The sequence below is a fragment of the Armigeres subalbatus genome, unplaced genomic scaffold, assembly GCF_024139115.2.
Source record: "Armigeres subalbatus isolate Guangzhou_Male unplaced genomic scaffold, GZ_Asu_2 Contig937, whole genome shotgun sequence".
Lineage (NCBI taxonomy): Eukaryota > Metazoa > Arthropoda > Insecta > Diptera > Culicidae > Armigeres > Armigeres subalbatus.
In genome coordinates this window covers 632,738-658,655 of record NW_026943741.1, presented here as the reverse complement: position 1 = coordinate 658,655, position 25,918 = coordinate 632,738, and the positions used below count along the sequence as shown (strand labels likewise).

At 39.1% G+C, this 25,918-nt stretch overlaps 1 protein-coding gene across 1 annotated transcript in view; it reads left to right on the top strand.

The window, feature by feature from the left end:
• Positions 1–25,918, top strand: part of LOC134204860 (twitchin-like) — a 79,100-nt gene that overhangs the window by 3,873 nt on the left and 49,309 nt on the right. The window contains 5 exon segments of the mRNA XM_062679670.1: positions 11,133–11,154; positions 11,752–11,914; positions 11,992–12,133; positions 13,190–13,325; positions 13,618–13,821. Of these exon segments, the coding sequence (XP_062535654.1) occupies positions 11,133–11,154; positions 11,752–11,914; positions 11,992–12,133; positions 13,190–13,325; positions 13,618–13,821 (667 nt within the window).

Sequence of the window (25,918 nt, the reverse complement as noted above, 5' to 3'; positions counted from 1 at the left end):
CACCAATTGTATTAATTATGAGAAATGGAAAGTGAGAATTAAAACGTCTTCTCGCCGCGATATGTCATATTTGAAATGTGAGAAATATGAAATGATAAATCAGAAGTGAGAAATGGGATATCTCACTTTTACTCAAATTATTGCCCATTTCGCACTTCTCACATTTAACTGTGGAAAGTAATAAGTTTCCAATGGTAAGTGATCAATAAGTAGTGAGAAATGAGTCGTCTCAGTTCTCACTTCTCATACCTAATTTATCACTTCTCACGGTGAAAAGTATAAGAAGAGAAAAATGAGAAGCCTTTCATTTCACTTATCACTACTCATTTCTCGTTTCCCGGTTGTCACTTCTCAATTTTCAATGAAATGTGCGATGTGAAAGGTAAGAAATGATAAGCGAGAAATAAGAAGTAAGAAATGAGAAGTAAGGTACGGTTTCTCACTTTTCACTTCTCTCTTTTTCTAACTGTGACAAGTGTGTAATGAGATATGAGATGCGAGACGCTATGTTTAAGGACAATCCTCACGAAATCCAGATTTAGAAGTGTTCGCGTTTTCAAAGGCAAACCACTCAATACGGAAGCAACGCACAACTGTTATTTTTATTATTTCAGCTTTGCTGGGTCGCAGCATGCGTGGAATAATGAAAAATGACAGTTGTGCGTTGCTTCCGTATTGAGTGGTGTACCCTTGATAACTTTAAATACTTCTCAGTTATCGTTAATCACTACACACTGTTACATTCACTTTTGTTCGGTCAAACGACCGTTTTGATAAATAACATCTTCGGTCAAATGGCCTTTTCTGCCAAACGACATTTTCCACCAACTGAAACTTCGGTCTGAATGGCCCTTGCGTGAACATGAGTAAGATTGGACGCCAACGGTTGCTACTCCGTTATTGCCAGGCCAGCTGATGACCCAAAATTAAGCAATACCGGCACGCCGGCCGTGTCCGATTGCTGGTCAATTAAGTAATGCGTAGGAATATGTTGCCGTGATACTTGCTTTAATAGTAGTCGACTAGTCACCTGCACTTACACGAAATACCATTTGATCGCACAAAGCAGGAAAATTACGCAAGTCTCGAGAGCGTACTGCACATCACAATCATGTACAATCATGCACCTAATTAGTTTTATTATGGAACGGTGCGCACAGAACATAATATTCCGGATCGCGATTCCGCGGCCAATACAAAACATAAACAATCACGAACGCATTAATCATAAGCAATGATTTTTCCACTACTAAATCTGAAAAAGTGACGTATACGTCATTTTCCAAAAATAGTGTTAACGAGTACTACTCATCGAGCTCTTTAACAGAAAAATGGAAAACATGCATGTTGTAAAATGGCTGTTACGTAACTTTTCCAGATTACGGCAGTATACGACAATTTCGGCCAAACGGCATTTTCGGCTTAATGACCTACTAGGCTTCCTCCGAACGACATTTTCGGCCAAATGATTTTTGGCCAGATGGGTTTAGGCTTAATCGCCAAGTAACATTTTTGACACCCAAAACAAAAAGTTGTGACATTCTTTGCATAAAGCGTTTTGTATCAAATTTTGCATGAAAACCGCTCAGAGAACGTTATAATTGTTACACCAGCTTATTGCATTAAATCGGTTTATTTGGTTTTGATCAATTCAGCTAAACGACTCTCGTTGGTTCCTCCTGCAACAAATATAAGCATCGTGTACAGCAGTATAACTTCGACTCACGCAATATTCCAGACTCCGTTTAACTTTATAACGGACAAGAACGCGGATAAGCCAGTGCCAATTCCACTTACATCACCCTTTTCTATCTCTATTACCATCACATTCTAATAATTATCAAAATCACACAATACAGAACGCGGATTATGATAGTCTTCTATCACCGCTTTTCTCATCTGGTGTATAGTCCAGATGGCTGGCCCATCAGTCGAATGGCACTTGGAGGGCTTCGGTTCAATTCTCGTCTTCAGGCAATTTTTTGGTAAGCGAATAAGATTGGCGAAGTATTTAATGAGAATCATTTCACGACGGTAGTTGAAAAATAGAGTCTATGTAGAGTACATTGTAGACACAAACACATACAGATATACCTCGATTATATGGACCCTCGATTATATGGACTTCGATTATATGGACATTTTTTCAACTTCGTGTTTTGGGAGTTGGAAAAGCTGTTGAATATTCCACGTCATATTTTACATTTATTCTCTATTATCATAGATCATTCATTAACGGCTACGCAGTCTCATATGATTAAAACGAGTTTTTATTCGTCCGACGTTTCGACACGGGATTAGTGTCTTCTTCAGGGGAAGAATGATTTGTTCGTTTTTTGTCTTATGTTTTGTCTAACTTTAACTGTCTGGTTATTATGGTGTCGGTACATAGTCGTTAAAGTTAGACAAAACATAAGACAAAAAACGAACAAATCATTCTTCCCCTGAAGAAGACACTAATCCCGTGTCGAAACGTCGGACGAATAAAAACTCGTTTTAATCATATGAGACTGCGTAGCCGTTAATTAATGATCTATGATTGAACCCCACAGTCGTTTCCCAAAAAAAATGGTATGGCAGCTATACAGTATTCTCTATTATGTGATGGGATTCGGCTTTACAGTCTCAAAATTGTCCAAACAATAATGTTTTAACTGCCCGACGTTTCGGCTGTGTTTGGCAGCCTTCTTCTGGGGGACCAGCCCACTATGGGGAAAGGGGTGGCATTAATCGAAAAATTTACTATCTCCAATTTGTCTAATTTATATATCATGTGAAAGTATATACCCAAGATAAGAGAATCGGGAAATATTGAAGCGCTAGGTTTACTCTGTCAAAAGATATGGGCTGGCGAAGTGAAAAAAGCTGATAAAAATAAAAAAAACCGTTCCTTACTTTGAAATGTATGTTATGAAGTCAAATTTTATCCAAATATAAAGTTTTAAATAGCATTTCAAAGCTTAAAACCTTAGCTTTTTGATAGTTTGGTTTGTTTTGCACGCGAAGATTAATATTAAAAAGTTGTAGAAGAAAAACTTTAATTATCATAATACTTCGCGATAAAATGGTCCCGCAAACCTAATGTCCCCAAATGTCCCCGCATCTGTACATGGGGGATTGAAATATAATTCTAGTACTACCTTTTAGTTTAGTTGCGCATATTTGCGCTTTTACGAGAACGCTGCAATCAAAGTTTTCTTGAAAATTGTGGTTTTTATTCTCTACACCTCGTAATGATTAGAAAATGAACAACATTATTACTAGAAATATGGTTGTTTGCTATTTTATGCATGCTGTATTGCAGCGGTTCTCAACCTTTTTCTTATGAGGTACCCTTTCGAACTTTTACATTCATTGAGGTACCCCCAATTTTTTTCGCTGTGAATGAAAATAAGCAAAGCTCATGAGATATATGAAAAACGGAGGCTTCCTATTGAAAGGAGGCTTCCGAGCCTCTTGAAAGGAGGCTTCCGAGCCTCTTGAAAGGAGGCTTCCGAGCTTCTTAAAAGGAGGCTTCCGAGCTTCTTGAAAGGAGGCTTCCGAGCCTCTTGAGAGGAGGCTTCCGAGCCTCTTGAAAGGAGGCTTCCGAGCCTCTTGAAAGGAGGCTTCCGAGCCTCTTGAAAGGAGGCTTCCGAGCCTCTTGAAAGGAGGCTTCCGAGCCTCTTGAAAGAAGGCTTCCGAGCCTCTTGAAAGGTGGTTTTTAACCCGAGCAAAGTTTGACATCGTAATGAGGGCAAATAGAAAAGATATTTTGGTATCAACTTTACAAACATTGGAAGCTGATAGAGTGCTTATTTATCTAAAAACAGCTTTTTACAGGTTAAAAACTAGCTTGTTCAGCATTAATTGTTTGTAGGTAGAAATAAAAATTAAAATTATAAGGGGCTGTCCTTATACTACGTGGACAAGTTTTGGTCAGTTTCAGATAACCCCCTCCCCCAGTGTGGAGAACTGATCATATAAATTTTCCAAAATGTGTATGGATCGTAGACATTCATCATACCCCCACCCCCTAAACTGTTTTAAAATGTTAGTCTCTATGATTGATTACTTATCTTGATTTCAGTTTGTTGTTGATTTCTCAATTATATAAACTAACATAAACTGATTACTTATTTCATGATCAAGAACCAACCTCAAAATCATTTTTCAATTTGATCTCATCGACAGCAGCAATAGTTTACAATTTGATGTAACAATAAGATTTTTCTGCTTGAAATTTTGTTATTTTAACCGTAAAAAAGATTAAAATGATACCAAACTGAGTAATCCAACCTCAACATCAAAACATGTTATCGATTTGATCTCAAGGTTTGCCCGGGAAGCCTGTTGATAGAATGCTTCCGAGCCTCTTGAAAGGAGGCTCTGGAAACTCTCGAAATAAAGCTTACAAGCTGGTTGGAAGTAGGCTGTCAAGGCGCTTATAGGACGGCTCAAGCCTCTTGCAACGAAACTACTGAGATTTTTAGAAAAAGTCTTCGTTCTTCTAAAGTGGAACCTTCCTAACCTTTAGATTCTAGATTTTAGTCTCTCGACGTTTGGTATTTTTGATCTTATGTCTCATACGCTCATACACTGTGCTGGTAGTGGTTGCCAGTATTCAATAGGCTTTGATATACTCATCGCCATGCATATTATGTAAAATACAAAGTTTCAAAATAAAAAAAAAAAACAATAACTATCAAATCCTTATCAATAAGTTTATATTTGAATTGTAATACATCTATACGTAATACGTAATACGTCTTTACAAATCTGTGGGGAAAGATAACACGTATTTTAGGTGATCTCTGATATAAGAAAACATGAACCGGCTTGTCAGTCTGACAGTATGGGAAGCAAGTGATGAGATGAGATTGCCGTATTGAGCTGTTAAACCTTTACTTCCAACCTTTTTCTGCTTTTGGTGCGTGGAATTGAGTGTAGAAAAACGAATGACGCATTACCATCCAGTAAATCTGATCCACTGAGACTGATTTTTTTAGCAGTATGTCCAGGAAACTGAAAGAGTTTTTTAATGACTGCTACCAGCGATCGTGATGCTCACTTACACTCACGAGCAGAAGATGCTCACTCACATGCTTATTTTCGCCGAGAAATTATTTTGCGGGAAAGAAAAAAAAGCCTGGTGAGAGATTACTATTTTTTCCCCCATGTCTGTGCCGCGAAAATCTACAAGAAGACTTTCAAAAAAAGTTATCGAATATCCCTGTATTTATGTTCGTTCAGCACAAAGCTTGCGGATCAAACTGATGCTTAACGACAGGCAGAGAAATTGAATATCGGAAACGTAAGTTAGCAGTTCTTGAATGAATTGCTGTTTAAAGAAGATTACCAATGGTGCAGGCAACAAGAATTATTTTAATTTAATGATGAATTTACATTGATAAGAAGGATTCAATTGCGACAACATAATCAAGAATATGCTCAGTTCGATTTTCCAATCATTTTAACCGTGATTTATGGTTACGGTGTCCAGTTGTTCATTCCGTTGTTCAGTTAGAAATTGACTGCCAATAATAAAAGCACCCACGTGAGGGGAATCTGGGGTAATATGTACCCCCGGGGCAAAACGACCCTATGACGTTTTTGAGGAAATTTTCGGCAATCTTTCGAGAGTATTTGCTGCAGCGCATGTAGTTCGGATCTCGAACTACCAGTCCAGCAGTAACAATTTTTGAAAATATGTCTGAAACATCACCAAAAATGTCAAAAGGTCGTTTTGCCCCGGGGGTGCAAATTAACACTGGGAAAAAATGTCACTGATAGGCGAATGAGAATCTTTATTTACATGCATTTAAATTAATTGTAAGAATCCCCATCAACCGCAACTTGTTGCAAGCGGATCCGTTCAAAAGTGTCAGACAAGAGTGATTGTTTATAAGCTTGTTTTGCATATAGAATATTTAGGCCATAACATCAGAGCCCATAGTCCGATCCGTCCAATTTCCAATAGGAGACAATAGGAGAAAATCTCCGTCGAATTCAATTTGCTGTGATCAAAACGAGTATGGATAAGTGCCAAGGCTTCCATATAAAGTTTGTTTTTGAAGCGAACATATAGCTTTCCGTACGTTTAGTGTTTACTTCGTTTGCTAGAACAGGAAGGCACTGTATTTAGAATTTTCAAACAAGTGTAATTTTGTGTCCACATTAAGCTTGATGAAGTCTTCATTACTCCTGTTTCTCTGTACCGTGTACCACGAAACTCTGGCCATCCGAAAGATGTTTCCTGACAAACCAAAATCGAGCGTGACGCCACGCAAAACCGTTTTCAACGTCAAACGCCCGGATGAGCATACTTGAGAATTGTGGCTCCGCAAATTGTCCCACACGACTGAGCCTACCAAATCAATTAACTGGTTGAAAAAAGTTTTCATTACTAACGTAATCTTAGAACGGTGTGCAAACTAGCGACTGGAAAACGGTTACGATCTCATAAAAAATCAAAATTTTCTGAATCATCATAAAATGGGCCCAAACATGCGGATTACACTGTAATGCAATGAATAGATATTTTCTTTTATTACATTAAAACTATTTTCATAGTTTAAAAATCATTTTGAGATTTTTTTTGCTTCGATTATATGGAAAATTCGATTGTATGGACTTTTTTGCATCGAAAAAGTCCATATAATCGAGGTATGCCTGTACCTAGTTCTTTTTTTTGTGATCAGAGACCTAATGCAATGGCTTGCTATATTAACTAAATGCATTCTGTGTATGGGCCTTAGTTTAATGCAATCTGTGCATGGAATTCATGCTATATTGTCATAGAATCCTGTATTTTCTGGTTGGGTGGACCAAACAACTTTCGGCCTAGTGACCATTTTTCAAGTGGCTTTCTGTGGAATGTCGTTTGGTCCAAGGACGTTCTCGATAATTTGGTAATCTAGGTTCGATCATTAGGTAATTTGTCAATGCCTCTTTTTAAAGGCTGAATTTCAAAATGTGTTGTGTGGTGGACTGCGAAGGTTTTGATACAACTCTGCCAAATGATTCGTTGTACGAATTGCTTTTGGTGGAATGGGTCATTTAGCCGAAAGGGTCATTTGGCCGAAAGGGTCATTTGACCTACAGGGTCGTTTGGCCGAAAGAGTCGTTTAGCCGAAAGGGTCATTTGGCCGAAAGGGTCGTTTGGACGAATGGGTCATTTGGCCGAATAGGACATTTTGCCGAATAGTTTATTGAAAAGTGAGAAATTGGGAATGAGAAGACAGACGTCTCACTACTCACTTTGTGCTCCTCTGTGAGAAGTGAGAAATAAGGAGTGAGAAGTAAGACGTCTCACTACTCACTTTGCGCTTCTCACTTTTAACAGCGAGAAGTTAGAAATTAGGAGTGAGAAGTAAGACGTCTCATTTAACATTCCTCATTTCACATTACTCACTGTGTAAAGTGAACAGTGCAGAGTGAGTAATGAGACGTCTCACTACTCACTTCGCGCTTCTAACTTTTCAATAAACTATGTGACTAAATGACCTATTCGGCTAAATGACCTATTCGGCAGAATGACCCTTTCGTCTAAAAGACCCTTTCGGTCAAACGACCCTTTCGGCCAAATGACCTATTCGGCCAAATGACCAATTCGGCCAAACGACTCTTTCGGCCAAATGACCCTTTCGGCCAAAATACCCTTTCGGCCAAATGACTCTTTCGGTCAAACGACCCTTTTGGCCAAACGACCCTTTCGGCCAAACAACCCTTTCGGCCAAACGACCTTTTTGGCCAAACGACCTTTTCGGCCAAATGATCCTTTTGGCCAAATTACCTTATCGGCTAAATGACTCTTGTGGCCAAATGACCCATTCGGCCAAACGACCATTTCGGCCAAACAAACCTTTCGGCCAAACGACCTTTTTGGCCAAACGACCTTTTCGGCCAAATGACCTTATCGGCTGAATAACTTTTTTGGCCAAATGACCCATTCGGCCAAACGACCCTTTCGGCCAAACAACCCTTTCGGCCAAATTACCCATTCGGCCAAACGACCCTTTCGACCAAATGACCCTTTCACCATATGACACTTTCGGCCTAGTGGCATTCGGCCAAATGGGGAAGGGTCATTTGGCCGAAACTCATTCGGCCGAAAGCCATTTGGCCGATTGCCACTAGGCCGAAAGTTGTTTGGCCGAATATAATACCATTTGGCCGAACAGACCATTAGGTCGAAAGTCATTTGGCAGAATGGGTCATTTGGCCGAAACGGTCGTTTGGCCGAAATGTTCATCAGGCCGAAAGTCATTTGGCCGAATGGGTCGTTTGGCCGAAATGTTCATCAGGCCGAAAGTCATTTGGCCGAATGGGTCGTTTGGCCGATTCGGTCGTTTGGCCGATTCGGTCGTTTGGCCGAAAGGGTCGTTTGGCCGAATGGGTTGTTTGGACGAATGGGTCGTTTGGCCGAATGGGTCGTTTGGCCATATTGGTCGTTTGGCCGAATGGGTCGTTTGGCTGAATGGGTCGTTTGGCCGAATGGGTCGTTTGGCCATATGGGTTGTTTGGCCATATGGGTTGTTTGGCCGAATGGGTAGTTTGGACAAATGTGTCATTTGGCTGAATGGGTCGTTTGGCCGAAAGAGTCGTTTGGCCGAAAGAGTCGTTTGGCCAAAAGGGTCATTTAGCTGCAAGGGACGTTTGGCCGAAAGGATCGTTTGGCCAAAAGGGTCATTTGGCCGAAAGGGTCATTTAGCCGAATGGGTCATTTGGCCGAAATTTCTCTTTACACTGTAAAAAGTGAGAACGCGAAATGAGTAGTGAGACGTCGCACTACCAACTTCGCAGACGTCTCACTTCTCACTTCTCGCTGTCAAAAGTGAGAAACACAAAGTGAGTAGTGAGACGTCCAACTACTCACGTCGCGCTTTTCACTTTTAACAGTGAGAAGAGAGAAATGAAGAAGCGTGAAGTGATAAATGAGGAGTGATAAGTGAGACGTCTTACTTATAACTCCCCATTTATCACTTAACTCTGTTAAACGTCTCACTACTCACTTCGCGCTTCTCACTTTTTACAGCGTGAAGTGATAAACGAGGAGTGAGAAGTGAGACGTCTCACTTCTAACTCCCCATTTATCACTTCACTCTGTTATAAGTGAGAAGCGCAAAGTGAGTAGTGAGACATCTCACTACTCATTTCGCGCTTCTCACTTTTTACAGTGAGAAAAGAAAAATGAAGAGTGAGAAGTAAGACGTCTCTCTTTCCATTGCTAATTCTTACTTTTCAAATGAACTATTCAGTTAAATGTCCTATTCGGCCAAATGACTCTTTCGGCCGAATGACCCTTTAGACCAAATTACCCTTTTGGCCAAATGATCCTTTTGGCTAAGTGATCTTTTCGGCCAAACGACCCTTTCGGTCAAACGACCCGTTCGGCCAAATTACCCTTTCGGCCAAAAGATCCTTTCGGCTAAGTGATCTTTTCGGCCAAACGACCCTTTCGGTAAAACGACCCTTTCGGCCAAATGACCCTTTCGGCCAAATGACCTTTTCGCCCAAACGACTCTTTCGGCCAAACGACCCTTTCGGCCAAATGCCCCTTTCGACCAAAAGACCCTTTCGGCCAAACGACGCATTCAGCCAAATGCCCCATTCGGCCAAAAGACCCATTAGGCCAGACGACAATTTCGGCCAAACGACCCTTTCGGCCAAACGACCCTTTCTTCCAAATGATCCATTCTTCCAAACGACCCATTCGGCCAAACGACCCTTTCGGCATAATGACTTTCGGCCAAATGACGCTTTCGACCAAACAACCCTTTCGGCCAAACGACCCTTTCGGCCAAATGATTTTCGGCCAGATGGGTTTCGGCCTAATTGTCTGTTCGGCCTTGTGGCATTCGGCCAAATGGCTTTCGGCCGAATGGGTTTCGGCCAAATGACCCTTCCCCGGCCAAATGATGATTTTCGGCCGAATGGCCAAATGACCCTTCCCCGTTCCGTAATTGTGACTACCAACCAGTCGATCATCGGCAGTTGAAAGTTAGCAGAACCGTGGGATTATTTCAGCTGAGCGATATGCGGAATCTTTGACCGTCCAACCGTCCCGTGTGGAGTTCTCAGTTCGTTTCGCTACCAATGACGAGATCTTCGTTTCCGGGAACATTCAATCAGCTAACCTAACGCTTGGAAATTTCGATCGGCATAGTTGACGGCTCCGACGAAAGTATTGGAGCTTAGCGATTTTCTCGAAAAAAATATACTTTGAAAATTCGTCTTCGAAGTGATTCCTAGGCTACACATTGTGTACAAAGCCTGCAAAGCCGAAGCCTGCTCGAAACAATCCATTCATTTCGCCTCAGTGTAAAGGATACCAACTTTAATTGCTTACGTTTACGTTGCGTTTACGCTTACTTTATAGATGAATGTTACAAAGTTATCCCAAATTGAAAATCAAAAAACTTGACTTGAAAGATTTTTAAAACAAGTTTATAATTAAAAAATAATCAAGAACAACAGCGTTATACGTAGCAGTACTCGTTTTGAATGTATGAAAAAAAGCTTACGAAGGAAATATTTACAAAGCAATAAAAAAATCAATGTTTCCCCGGATTACGATACTGAAGGATTTCATTCTTCCAAACTTTGTCTCAAATCCGAAACACGCATTTTAAAAATTGTCTCAAATTCCGAACAGTTAGATTCAAATTCCAAACATTACTTTAAGTGCAGTAAAGTGCACTTAAAATTTTCATCGGTATCGGTATATTGTTGAAAAATTATTATGCCCTTGATCAGTACGCCTACCGAGAAAATTCGTTTATCTATGCAACGAAATGTTTCAGATAAATCTTCATGTAACATGTTTTATGTCTGCTGAGGTCTCCTTTGTCCAAGCATTTGTGTTGAAGTATCTGGAACTGTCGAATATATTCCTAACGGGATCCAATGAAGAACTAGTTTAAAATATGCCAGCTGTAATGGAAAAACAGAAAATAATAACATTGAATTAGCTTACTGCATTTAATAGTGGACCTATGAAGACAACCAAAACTTTACTAACTCAATATTGTTCTTTTGTTTCTATTTCATGTACTGTGTCCAACGTGGTTAACGAAAACCTCATCTGTGTTCCAATTGTCGTAATCACGCTGTGTCTACCAACCTGTGATCGTGCACATCCATCCTCCCCACAGCCGTCGATGAGCCCGTAGAAAAGTAAGTAATATCCCCACGCTACGGTGATTCCCGTTAACATTTTATGTTTGATGTGTGTCTTCATTTATGTGGTTTCCGTACAATGTATGCAACTAATGTTTGATATCCTACCCAAGTGCCATCGAATCAATTTCAATGATTGCTTATTTTCAACGCTTTTATGAACCCCCGAACGTAACGAAATTGCTCACGCTTTCGCTGCATCGCCACGTTTGCAACAATAATGCCAAAACTGCTCGCTCGAATGCCGCTTTTCCAACAACGCTACACCATACGGAAAACAAATAATGCCATATTCGCAGAGAGGATAGATAAGCGAGAGCGGTAAGTGCTTGCATTTTATTTATTGTCGAATGGTCTCAGAATTTCTTGAAAAGTCGATTGTAACTACACTTACATTGTTTATTTCATTTTATGATTTCTGATAAAGTATTCTACACAGAAACATGAAATACTGAGACTATTTGGGAAATCTTGTCCGCTATTAAAGAAATATTTTTAAATTGAGTTTAAACTAATTCTTATGCACTGTCCATGCCTTGTTTTATACAAACTTGTGAATTCTTAAATACTAATTCTGTAAATTTTCGCTCGCAGACAAATCGACGGACTCGCACCGACCTTCATCAAGAAGCCCTCGATCCAGCAGGAGAACGACGGCAAGCGGTTAATATTCGAGTGCCAGATTCAGGCCGATCCGAAACCACAGATCAGGTGGTCCCACAACAGCAAAGTGATCGATAACACCCCAAGGCATAAGGTAGGTGCTATTCGGACCCACATGCGCACTACGAGTGTTGTCGATTTTTCAATCTTCATAACTTTTTGGTTCGTCAGTTCAAAGTACAAAACGATGGCAAGCTGTACTTCGCGACGCTGGAGGTGGACAACGTGTCGTTCGAGGATTCCGGCAAGTACAAGGTGACGGCCAAAAACGAGCTGGGCGAATCGAGCGCGACAATCAGTTTGAACTTCGACAGTGAGTATTCTGAGTCGAGTGAATGTGCGCCACTGTTTTTCCTAATTAAATTTTTGATTGGGTGTTCTATTCATCTACCCTGGAATTATTCTACAAAACAATTGTTGCCATGAAAATATACTGCCCTTCTCTATATTTTATCTTATTTTTTTTAGATTCTTCTATTTTTATTTATTTTCCAACGATGATCACAGATTAAGCAGACGTATTTAAAATGTACAATCCTACATGTAAAATCTGTTCAATGAACCTCCGTCTACGTCTACGTGTTCACTTGATATAAACCCTAGATACAAGCAAACAGATGTTCCATAATAATTTTAAAATTTTGCCGCTCTGATGCAATATCCTCTTTTATTCAGGAAGGATTCAACTCAAACCTTTTATAAATTTATTCTTAACCGAACATAATTCCTTATTACGAGATAAAGTAAATTACGCAATGTTATGACACGTTTTGTACCCTTCGTCGACTGCGAAATCTGTGATCCTTCTATTTTTTTCTACTTCGTGAAGTATTTAGTTTTTCTTTCACTTAGAAATGTTCATCTTAATCCCATTATTTTGTTTTCACTTATTTATAATTTGTACATAAGTTGTGTTGCATTTTACCTGCTGTTTTCATAGTTTCATGTATTTTTTGTTCCAACTTTCTGTATACTACTGTAATTGCTATCGTAACAACAATATCGGCCAAATTGTTGTATGTAGAAAACAAAGCAAATGAAAAGTCGCTTTCAACCGGTAGATGGGGGTGGGTGTTTTAATCACACTGATGTGGCCAAGCAATGATCTTATGAATTAAAATAAATCAATTAAAGACTGTTATTGAGCAGATATAGGGTGACAGTGTTGAAGAAAAAGCGCTCTTTTGAATTCCTCCTAAAATAAATGTATTGAGAGAGATTATGTACCAAGTTGCCGGTATCCCATACAATAAAAAACGTAAATGTGAGAGACTGATCTAATCCACATGTACCATCCCTGTTCCTTAACCCTGATTCCCGTTCCCCTTTCGTTCCGCTTTATCTCTATCTCTCTTTTCCCGCGATCTAGGTGAGGAAGTCCCAGTGCCAGCAGACGGGTTCAAGCCTGCCTTTACAGAACGACCTGTCACACGACAATCGGACGACGGAAAGAATATTGTATTTGAGTGTAGATGTATCGGTGATCCGAAACCAACATACACATGGCAAGTGTTACCTCTCAGTTTAATTCCTTTTATTTTTTTGTTCACTTTTTTAATTCATTCTTAAGACGAAATCGAGTTGATAGATCTGGGGCGAAATTGGTTTTGAACTAGACTTTTGAATAGAATAGACCACTTCAAAATTTAAGATCAATATCAATATTGACCTTTTGAAGTGTTCTTTGAAAACAGTTTGAATACTCCCAAAACCAAATTTCCCGATTAGTGCGACAATATCGCTAATAACACACTTTTCGGTCGATTCAAAAACGTCCTCGTTATCCACAACATCCAGGTTCCACGAAAAGAACGAAATTCAGATGGGTGGCAGGTTTAGTAGCGAAACCGAGGAAGACCAAAACCATTGCTATCTGATACGGTTTACGATCCGGGACGTGAAACAGTTGGACCGGGGCGTGTACAACGTCTCGGCGAAGAACAAACACGGCGACTCGTCCGCCATCATTAATCTGAACTTCGACTCCAGTGCGAAGATTGTGTAAGTGTTTTGTCGATTTTATTTTAAAACGTAGGAACAACCTGATAGGCGGGTTAATAGTATGAATTTTAGGTTAAGGATTGCAAATGGTTGAGCTTTCAGATATTTTAATCGCATTAACTAGAAATACTACAATAAGAGTTCGGCGAAGACGCTATATTTTATCCAATCGAACTGTCAAAGGCGATTCCAATTCGACTTGCTTGCATTTCACACCCATAAAAAGCAAGCAAAAGTTCAAGTGATGCCAGTATTATTTTCACGATTTCATGCATATTCATGCGTTTCAACAGTTTTTCACTCCGTCTCTGGTTATAGGGTTGCTAGCATTAACGTAATAGACAGTAAATCTTTTTGATTTCATATGTGTTTTGTATGACTACTATTCTTCGGTATAATGATAGTAGGACATTTAATTTGATATATTCCCAGGCAAAGTCGGTTAACAAAATGAGAGCAAATTAATATTAAGCTCTGCTGTTGAGATTATATTGAAAACAAAATTTGATGTCAATTGTTAGTTAATACAAATTGATATCGCAACATGTTGTCAATATGCATTCCTCAGTTATCATAATGATAGTAGCTTTACATCAAATTATGCTGTCGATTATCTCAAGTGTGTTTAACGAAGATTAAAAGAAATCTGCAAACAAAATATGCTGTTGTTGTTATGAATGCTCATAAAAAATCTAATTGAATACTCATTTTGTTATCAAATTAAAAATCTCATGATAACAAATTTAGTAATCATGTTGATTTCATTGATAGCAAGATTTGTTTTCAGTATGATTTCACAGTGTCAAAATATGCTCTCATTTCTGCTGTGTTAATCGTTAATCCATACAAAACGAGATCAACTGAAGTAATCAAATAATTGACATCATAACAGCAAATTTTGATTTCAATTTGATTTCAAACTTTGCTCGGGTTGGAAACGCCTTTCGTTTAAGGACATAGTTGGAAGAGTACCACGATGGCAGTCAATATGTCACCGGACCTTCCACGGGTCAATCCCACACCTCCCGCACTCATCTCCCACCAACATTCGAATTCATCGAACAGCATCGAAAAAAAAGTTTAATATTCAGATTACTAACCTGTTCACAGTATATTTATGTACTTCCCGTGATGATTAACATGTTTCTTCAAAGAGTACTATGTATTTCGGCTCGAAACATAGCATAGCATACTTCTCCGCACATGAGCAGCCCGAAATGTTGATGGAATGCAAATTAAACTTCACTTTTTGGAATAAGTCACTTGTTTGAAGCGAAAACTTAATATAAACTGCAATTTTTGCCCGAAGAAAACGATTAAAAACTGATCGCGGAGCGAATGTGTAACACCGGTACCGATAGCAGCAAACTAATAAACAGAGTGGTTCAAAACTGATTTTGCTCCGCCACGCTCAGTCGATTATGTTTCATATTTTGGGTGTCGTTCGCTGGTTTCGGTCGGCTTGAATAGGGGCTTACCGTGCACAGGTCGTTTCAGGTTTGTATGGCAGTTGATATGACGAGGTTGAATTTTACATTATTCTGATTATGGCACTCCGTGATTGGGCGCTGGCGAGGGGAAGACCATATGACTGGGTGAAATTCAAGAGCTTTAACTCCTTAGACAATGCATATTGAATGAGCGTTCCAATAGTTGGGAGTCGATTTTAATCGAGGTTGCAAATCTTTAGCATGATAATAAAGCCCCAAATACAATGTCGGCGGTACAGAAACGGAAACGGCAAATTTGACAGTTAGCCCATATATTTTCTGTCAAATTACAAACAACAAAATATCCAGAATTTTTCTGTGATATCTATCACACCAGGAGCAGATACTTCATACAAAAAGTGTGACATGGGGGTGAGCGGAGTATAAAATTCTATTTCAACGGATCTTTCCTAAGGTGAAGTCAGTTCAGTGAAGTCTCTGGAATGTTGCTTTCAGCTATGTGGGTTCTCTTTTCGCCAGCGTTTGGAGGGGAGGCGCTGTAGCCAGTGTAATGAAAGGTTTAGTTTCCCATAATAGTTTTCATACAAACTTGAACCGGCTTGTTCTCAATCAGTTTTTGTTCAAATCGGCTTTTGGAGGACAGTCGGAGCATGGGACGGAATCAAGTGAGCGTGGTGGAGCTGGGTCGTTTTTTGCACCACCCTACTAATACTTTCAAAGCTTTGTTTTGGTACTCAACCCACCTTCACCTTAATGGGTTTTCATCCGCTTACGTAGGCGGCACCGTTTATTTGAAGGAGTATCACCCGAGTATTGGGCCTTACTTTTCGTCAGAATCCGTAAAATTCCATCTTTCCGAAGCTTTGGAAATGAGAAGTTTGCTAAGGATACTTAAAGGAGGCTATTCAGTAGTATAACAACATGGTTCTAGATAGTGGGCGAAGAGGTTTGTTTGTGGACACCCTTACGTATCATTTGACAGATAACAGATGCTGTCATTCTGACAACCATCCTTTGATTGCTATTCGCGTGGTCGAAGTAAATTCTGCACTTCCTTCCTATGGGAAAACACATTGCTATCTATCAGAGTTTGAGTAAAACAAGGCCACCATCTGCTCTTCTCTGTTGCTCCACTGTAAAAGACATAAAGAATTCTCGTTTAATATTTCAAAAGATCCTAAGTAACGTTTATTATTGGTTGTGTGAAGAATTTTTCTTCGACGGTGTTTTGCGCTCAATAACAAAGCGGAGAGACATTTATACCTTGTACCAGAGTGTATTATATAGAACTAGTTTATTTGTGGACGCAGTAGCGCCCGTGGCAAGATTCTTTTCTGCATTAAAAAAAATCAAAATTTTCAACGTCTGTTGTCTGTAATTTTTTTTCATCAAATGCCGTGTCTGGTTGTCACTGGTTTTGTTTTCTGCATCTGATAGTAAAAAAGAATTGAAGTGTCAAATATTTTATTTTTTGTGAGAATTTCCCCGCTTGCTGCGTCTGGTTGGCTAGTCACCGGACAGACAAACAGGGCTATTATATATATGATTGCGCAAAAAGTGAGGTGAAATCTGCCTATTGAACTGTCAGACCGTCTACCCATTGAACAAAGTAAATAAATTCCAACAAATAGTTTTTGTTGTTGAAAAAGACAGAATCACCGTCTTTGACCAGAGGTCGCAAAGATTGAACACCTAAACATCTAGCATGAGACAACGGACAGGACAATCACACAATATCCAGTGGACCAGTGGAGAACTGTGGGAATCGAACCCACACTCCACAGCACATGCACCTAGACGAATGATGTCGCTAACCGCACGGCCACGAAGCCCATTTTAGCTGAATAAGCTAGTTTTTTAGTCGAAGAAGACTAATTTTGGTCATGATATAAGCGCTTTATCCACCTCCAATGTTTGTTCGGATGCTTGTGGGAAGTATTGTTATCACTAATGATTGTTAAGGCGAATTAAAACGCAAGGCCTAAAATGTATTAGATTTGTTTTAGAAACAACTCAAAATTACTACAATACACCCCCAGTAAAGTATCATCAAGCAACTTATTTATTTTCACTCGGTGGGTAACTTGGATATCGAAATTAAAAGCTTTTGAAGGGTTGAACAACAATGAAAACTGCCAACATAATAACATCAACATCATTCAGAATCAGTTTAGGCGGATCATCTTTGCCCAACTTTACTTAACTTTACAACATTTGTTTTATCTCTTTAGAAGTGTCATAAAGTGAAGAGACTTAAATGGAAAAAGTAAGACATAGGGACATAAAAATTTCGCCTTATGGAAATTTGGCAAGGGTATGAACTAAATTAATGATTTCGTGTGTGTTACTTCTACGTGAAGTTAAACGATTTACAATGATATGGAAATGCTAATATCATCTTCCAAACTTGGACGTACATGTTCATGATAGCATTAGAGGCGAAAGTATAGAATTGATAGTTCCGTTAGGATACGGCAGGCATGAAGAATGTTTTTATAGAAGTCGATTTGAAAGCACGCGATGGCAATATTTGATGGCACATATCGCACCTTCCTTCTATGCTCCCGTATGAAGGAGAAGAATATCAGTGTGGAAGCTGATATTCTTCCACTGGCATAAAGGAAGGTGGTTTGACATATGCCATCGCGTGCGGAAGGATTTGCCTATCGACGATACTGTCCCCAAATTTCTAATATGACATCAGCATTTAGTCGAATAAAACAGTTCTGTTTTCTCATTGCGTGCCGTCGCATCCTAACAGAACTCAATTCGCCTCTAATGCTATCATGAACATGTACGTCCAAGTTTGGAAGATGATATTAGCATTTCCATATCAAGGGTATGAAATTAAAAAGGTTGCCTTATGAAAGATAAATTTGTTTAACAAGTGCGGCAGACTGGATTCAAACCATGGACGTCGGGCTTAGGAGGCCGATAGGTAGACCACATGCTCATCGACGCTTGAAAACTTGGTGAAGTAACTGCGTATATGATGAACTGCTAGTGGCATAATCAGTCGAAAGTAGGAAGGATATGGCGCTTATTATAAATTTCGATAGTCCAGCTAGCAAAGTTTTAGAATGAACATTTTTTACTTCACTATACGAAAAGGTTACTAAATTCTGTTATGTGCACCCTCAATTGACAAATCGATAATATGGTTATAGTTATAAAATTAAAATTAACAATTAGGGGAACTGTTCCGTTTTCCATCTTACTGTACAAATATTAATCTTATCACAAAACAAAGAAATACAGTACTAATCTCGTCGCTTCTTTTTGCTAACACGCTTGCTCACTGGTAAAAAAAAATTACAAAAGTAAGAAACAAACCGAATTCCTTTCCATTGCTTTGTTTTCGATGAGATGGAAAAAGGAGCTATGAGATGAAGTGCCGAACCGTTCCCCTAGTTATAATCCTAACTAATTTTTTTAAATTCTATCTCGGGATCAGGGTTTGCACAGATCGCTCTCAATAGATAACAAACAATGATAAAAGAGAGTCAAACGCCTTTTCGAATCATTACAAGTGCAAAAAAACTGGATCGAAAAAAAAGAACTAGACCGCCTCCAGCGAGAAGTTATTATACAACGCTTCATTTTTGAACATTCTCCGATCATATTTTTGTCAAACAGCAGTATGCAACAAACAACTTCTAATGTATCGTCAGAATCGCCAGTAATTGGAGCACGATATGCTACGAGGAAGGGTCATACGGGTCATGGGTTAGGCCGAAACCCATCTGGCCGAAAGGGTCATTTGGCCAAAAGGGTAATTTTGTTGAAAGTTTCATTTAGCAGAAAAGGTCATTTGGCTGAAAGGGAAATTTGTTCGAATAGGACATTTGATCGAACATGCCATTTGAAACGTGAGAAAGGAGGAATGAGAAGTGAGACGTCTCATACTCACTTCTCATTTCTCACTACCCACTTCACACTACTCACTTTTCACAGTGAGAAGTGAAAAGTGAGACGTCTCCCTACTCACTTCCCACAGTGAGAAGTGAGAAATTAGGAGTGAGAAGTGAGACGTCTCACTTCTCACACCTAATTTTTCACTTCTCCCTGAAAAAAGTGAGAAGCGCGAAGTGAGTGACAAGTGAGACGTCTCTCTACTCACTTCCCACAGTGAGAAGTGAGAAATTAGGAGTGAGAAGTGAGACGTCTCACTTCTCACTCCTCATTTTTTACTTCTCCCTGTAAAAAGTGAGAAGCGCGAAGTGAGTGGTGAGACGTCTCCCTACTCACTTCCCACAGTGAGAAGTGAGAAGTTAGGAGTGAGAAGTGAGACGTCTCACTTCTCACTCCTCATTTTTTACTTCTCCCTGTAAAAAGTGAGATGCGCGAAGTGAGTGACAATTGAGACGTCTCACTTCTCACTCATAATTTTTAACTTCTCTCTGTGGAAAGTGAGTAGTGCGGAGTGATAAGTGAAACGTCTCATTACTCACTTGTCACTTCTCACTTTTTACAGAGAGCAGTAAAAATGAGATGTGAGTAGTGAGACGTCTCACTTCTCACTCCTCATTCTTCATGTTTCAAATGATCCTTTCGGCCAAATGACCTTTCGGACTATTGGTATATTCGGCCAAACAACTTTCGGCCTAGTGGCCTTCGGCCAAAGGGCATTTTGCCAGCATATCATGAATGCATTCATGATTGCATATTATGGGTGCATACAGAGTTGATAACCTGATCAGCACAAGTCAGACAAAATGGATACAGCAACTTGATTGCGACTGAATCTGGTCACATATCAGTTGCAGAAGACAATGTGGAACATGTGTGCTTATAGGAAGTGAGGATTTTTACAATACGCTTTGAATTCAATCCCTGCTCAGAATAGTGAAGAACTGTGCCAAAAATCACATAAATGAACAATGATACAACCATTTACCGCTTTCTATAGTTTTTCTCTACTACAAGCAATCCCCAGCATGAGTGAATAATTGTAACAGTTTTTTTATCATGCTGTGTGGCTGAGTTCAATAGTTTTCTCAACAAAGGCAGTTATAAAATTGGTTCAGATTGTTGTTAGAGCAACTAAAATTTCGTTCAAAACTGTGAAACTTAACTTCTTATGTTATTAAGTTTTCCGTAAGCGGTAATGGCCGCCCACTTGCCTGCGGGTTAGTTTCTGATTTGACATTTCTGGAGGTCAGCTGCACCAACTGTTCCGAGCATTTTGATCAATGTGGTATATAAGAAGGCTTGAATTCACTTCATCAGCACCTTCTTTTAAGCCACATTGTTCAGGATGCTCGTAGCGGTGGGTGCAGTTGACCTCCAGAAATGTCAAGTCAGAGACTAACCCGCAGGCAACCTGGCGGCCATTACCGCTAGCGTTAACCTGGATTATTTATAAATTCATCACGTAGAAGTTATTATAACGCTTCATTCTTGACCATTTTCCGATCAAAGTTTTGTCAAACAGCTGTGTAAAACAACTTCAAATGCAGAACCACCCGAAATTGGAGCACGGAATTCTCAAAATAGTAAAGAACTGTTCCAAAAATCACATAATGAAAATTGGTACAACTATTACCCGATTTATAGTTTTTTCTACAAGCAATACCAAGCTTGAGAGAATAACTGTTACAGTTTTATATCATGCTGCGTAACACTGCAGCTCACGGTAGCTACCAGATCAACCAAGGCTTACGCAAAGTACTCATCATCGGCATATACTCAATCCGGTCAAAAAGGCATATGCACATCATGTTAACAACATTTTCTTAAATGCGAGATGTTCAAGGAACTCCAGAATGCTACCCAGTTCAACCCAAAGTAACTACCAGATCAACCAAAGCTTTTGCAATGTTCGCAACATCGATGTGCATTCAATATGGTTCAACAAGCATACACGTCCTATTCGGTCCAATAGGCATATACATATAATGTAAACCCTATTGCAATTAAAACAAGGTGTTCATGATACTCCAAAACATTATCGAGTTAATTTCATAGTATCTGCCAGATCAATAATGACTTTTTCAATGTCCTCATCGTTAGTATGAACCCAATCCAGTTCGAAGAGTACATGATTCTAATTTCCATGAACATAAGTTGTCCTAGGTCCTCCAAAATGATCTTGAGCTAAGATCAAGATATCTACCAGATGCACAATAACTAAGGAGATGTTTGTGTCAAGCAATGTCCATTCGAATGTGGCGGTGATTTTTTTTTCTTGAGGCGTAGAACGGACTTGCATGATAACAGCAAACAATACGACTTCCAGGATATTGTAGCGAGCAATAAAGGTCTGCAATAAACCATAAAAGTTAGGTAACACAGTCGACCCTTGAGACGTCATACAATCGATATCGTGATGTGAAACAGAAGTTTCTTGATAAAATTTTCGAAAGAACTATCAGAGTATTCGAGAAATATGTATATTAATATGGCATCATTTGTTTCCACGAGGGTTCAATAAAGCTAGTAAAAGAAATTAGTGAAATCCTACCAGCTCGATGTAACTGCTGGGATGTTTATTAAAAACTCGATCAATTTATGTCTTTTGATCTTAAAGACATTTTTGGACATATACTTCAGCTTGAGACATTTTGTTTCTAGATGTATTCCTCAATACATTCAAGGGTTATATACTTCAGAACGGTTTGGACAGCCTAGGACATCCGATACAAATTTTTCAACACTTATTTAGTGATATATATATATATAGGGAAATGTTCCGATCTCCATCTCACTGTACTAATATCCATCTCATCGCCAAACAAAGGAATACGGCACCAAATTCGTCGCTTCTTTTTGTCAACATGCGTGCTCACTGCTGACAAAAATCAGAAAAATAATAAACAAACCAAATGTTTTACCATTGCTTTGTTTTTGATGGGATGGAAATAGAAGCTATGAGATGAAGTGGCGAACCGTTCCCTACTAGTTAAAACTAGAACCAACTAGAAAAAAAAAAACATATTCGTACGTTAAACTGCCGTAGAAAAAGTCGGGCTGAAAGGGTTTTAATAATATATCATTCAGTCGAATAAGTCGTTCGGCCGAATAGGTTTACTTCTCACTCATTATTTCTCACATCTTACCGCGAGAAAAAGAAATGAGAAGAAATAAGGAGTGAGAAGTGAGAATTTACTCCTCTTATCTCACTTGTCACTATGAAAAGTGAGAAGCGGGAAGTGAGAAGTGAGAAATGATTAATGGGAAATGAGAAGTCTCGCTTTTCACTACTTATTTTTCACTACTAAATTCTTTCAGTTAAAAGTGAGAAAAGCGAAGTGAGATATGAGATGCCTTGACTCATTGATTTTCATTTCTCACTGCTTCATGCAAATATGAGAAGCTCAAAATGAGGTGTTCGAAATGAGAAGTGAGAAATGAGAAGTAAAATATGAGGAAATGATAAGTGAGACGTTTCACTACTCATTTTTCACTTCTCACTTCTCGCTGTGAAAATTGAATAGTGCATAGTGAGAAGTGATACGTTTCACTTCTCACTCATCATTTCTTACTTCTCATTTTTCGCAGTGTGAAACGAGACATGATGAGTGAAATGTGGGATATCTTACTTCTAAATTCTCACTTCTCAAATCTCGTTTTACTTCTCATTATTAAATATGAGAAATGCGAAGTTACAAAGTACGACCTGATCGACCTGTTCGACTAAATGGCATATTCGGCCAAATGACCTATTTGATCAAATGCCCTATTCACTTGCGTTGGATGCCACATCCTTCATTTCCAGAAATATTAGTAAAACTATTGGTATGCTAAGACTGGAAAGGCTTGAACGCATTTTATATTTGTAGTACCTAGTCCATGTATCAATGTTCGCGTCTTGTGGATGTTCATTTTCAGAGACCAGCGAAATATTTGTCCATACACTGTATCTTAACCCTTTCAGGCCCAAATTTGTCTAAGCTGTATTACCTAGTAAATTTGATGTGTTCTATTCCATCTTGATTAATAATGTAGAAATGACAAAACAATTTGAAACATATTTTTTCGGGATGTACTAGATCATCGAACTGTCCTTGAGTCCAATACTTGCAATCTACAAGTTGCCATGCGAGCTTTTTCGTCACTCCAAGCTTGGACATGTATTCAAGTATATCCATTAGAGTGGGAAAATCAATGGTTTTTCGAAACCATTCTGAGTCCCAAACAACTGTGCAGAATTTGGGCCCGATTGGTTGCTTCCTCGCTTTCCGCTTCGCGTTTGAAGTTTCTATGGAAATTAGTATGGGAAAACGTATATTTTTGCATTTTTATTTCTAAAGATTCCAGTTCATCGTAAACCAAGTGGCACATTGCGTTAAAGTATAACCCAAAATATGCCGAAAAGCTTTGCTGGAGAAGGTACGTTGCTGGAATGTCCATGAAAAAAGCTTCGAAGATTGATTATTCAAACCATGTCCAAAAAATCGTTTATTCTGCCAGCACTGCCGAACTACGTGGAGCAATAATTTAACTGAGTGTTATTTCAAAATTATTGATCTTATAAGGCTTATACAGCTGATGGGAGTTATTCGGAATCAATTCACAAAGTAAAAAATCCGAAAAAAAAGGAAGATTCAGTTTGCCCATCTGTTAGTGATGGTTGTCCGGTAGTGCTGGCAGAAACATTGATTTATTGCATATGGTTTGAACATTTCGTAATAACATTTTTTGCAAGCCTTCCAGCTATGTACCTTCTTCGGCAAAGTCTTTCGGCATCTTTCAGACTATATGCTCACGTATTGAGTCACGTGATTGACGATAAATTGAAGCCGCTAAGAGCAAAAATGTAAAAAAGTGCGTTCTCCCATAATAATCTCCATATAAATTTAAAACGCGATGCGGAAAGCGAGGACGCAACCAATCGAGCCCATATTTTGCACAGTTGATTGGGGCCCCAAAACGATTCAGAAAAACTTTGATCTCACTTGATTGGATGAAGTTTGCGTTTTTCCATACAACTGCGCCCACTCTAATATCCATAACGTATTCATGAAGATCAGGAGACATGGTCAGATGGTTTTAGGATATCCTGGGTCATCGAAACCGTCACGTTATCCAAACCATCCTTGAGTTTAGAACTTGCGATCTACAGCCACTACTTTAGCTTTTTTCGTCGCTTCAGCTTGGACATGTATTCAACCATGTCCATAATACATTCCTTAAGATCAAGGGACATGGTAAGATGGTTTTGGGATGTCCTGGCTGCTGCTCACGTCGCTGGTAAGCAAATATGAGCCCACCCACGCAATCCAACACCACTGATGGAAGCAGAAAACCCCCTTCTTTTATTAAATTGCGCTGGATTGCATGGGTGGGGACAAATTAGCCCACTAGCGACGTGAGAAGATCTTGTTTTCAACAGTTTCGCAGCAGATGAGATGAACAAGTTTGACTATATTTCGAAACATTGAGAAACATGTTTGCAGTAGTTGCAGTAGATCTGAAGTCGATGATGCTGCAGATGCAGAAAATATAAAAACTAGCTTACGATATATATTGACCATCAAGGAGCTGTACTGCACATGGTTAAATATATTTAGAAACTTTGAGTGACGTAAGAGCTACTTTAGAAAATTTAGATTTTGTCTCGAAATCAAGGGTAGTTTGTATGACTCAGAATATCTCAAAAATATCTAACGGTGTCCGTAGGCCTCCCAGAAGGTGTAATGGATATAATTGAATGCATATTGGAACATTGAGTGCTGAAAAAACGATTTTCTTGCAGCTGTTGATCTCAAGTTCCAAACTCAAGGACAGTTTAGATGACGCAGAATATCTCAAACCAATCTTACGATATCTGTTGATCTCTCAGGAGTTGTAATGAATACGACTAAGTGCATATCGAAGCTTTGAGTAGCCCCGAACTCAAGAATAGTTTGGATAACCCAGAATATCTCAGAACAACCTTGAGGTATTTTTGTCACCTTCTATAAGATGTATACGGTTAAATACTCAAATAAACTTTAAGTAACGAAAAAAAAGCTTAAAATTTTAATTTCAACTGTAGATTTCAGGTCCTGAACTCATGGATAGTTTGCATGGCCTAGGACGTCGAAGGAAGTTAAAAAATAGTTTATTGTACATCACAGTAACTCTACGGAAACGATTGCATAAAAATCTAATTTTGAAACAGTACAATCCGCTGACAATACACCTAATACTTTCTAATTCGTTACTTCACCATGTTCATGACGTTCTAGGTTGTCGTTAGGGCTTGATCGCCCATGCCTTGCCGATGCCATGATCGCCCATTGGTTTCTATTTTTCCTTGATAGGGTAGGTTAATTTCAAGCAATTTTGCTGAAGATAGTGTTCACTTTTATCCATCGTGCGATTTTATACATCCATTTTTCTGTTGGAGTCGTATATGACTCCGTAGGCCGGAAAGGCTTAAAGAGGGGATGGATTTGCTTCTTCGAACTTTTTTCGTGTAGCAAAGCAATTTCCTTCGTGGGGGTAAAAATTGAAGAGACTTTCACTCGTTTCGGATAAAAATATGAAATGCAGAATGTTTGTGGGATGGCCAAAGTTGAAAAACCATTCGCTGGGGGGTAAAACGGATTCCCTAAGAAATCGTTGCATTTCTCATATGGACAACGTACTAAATGGACAAAATATTCTAGATTAAACAAACATGCCAATAATATGTAAGTTTAGTTTGGTTTGATAAATTA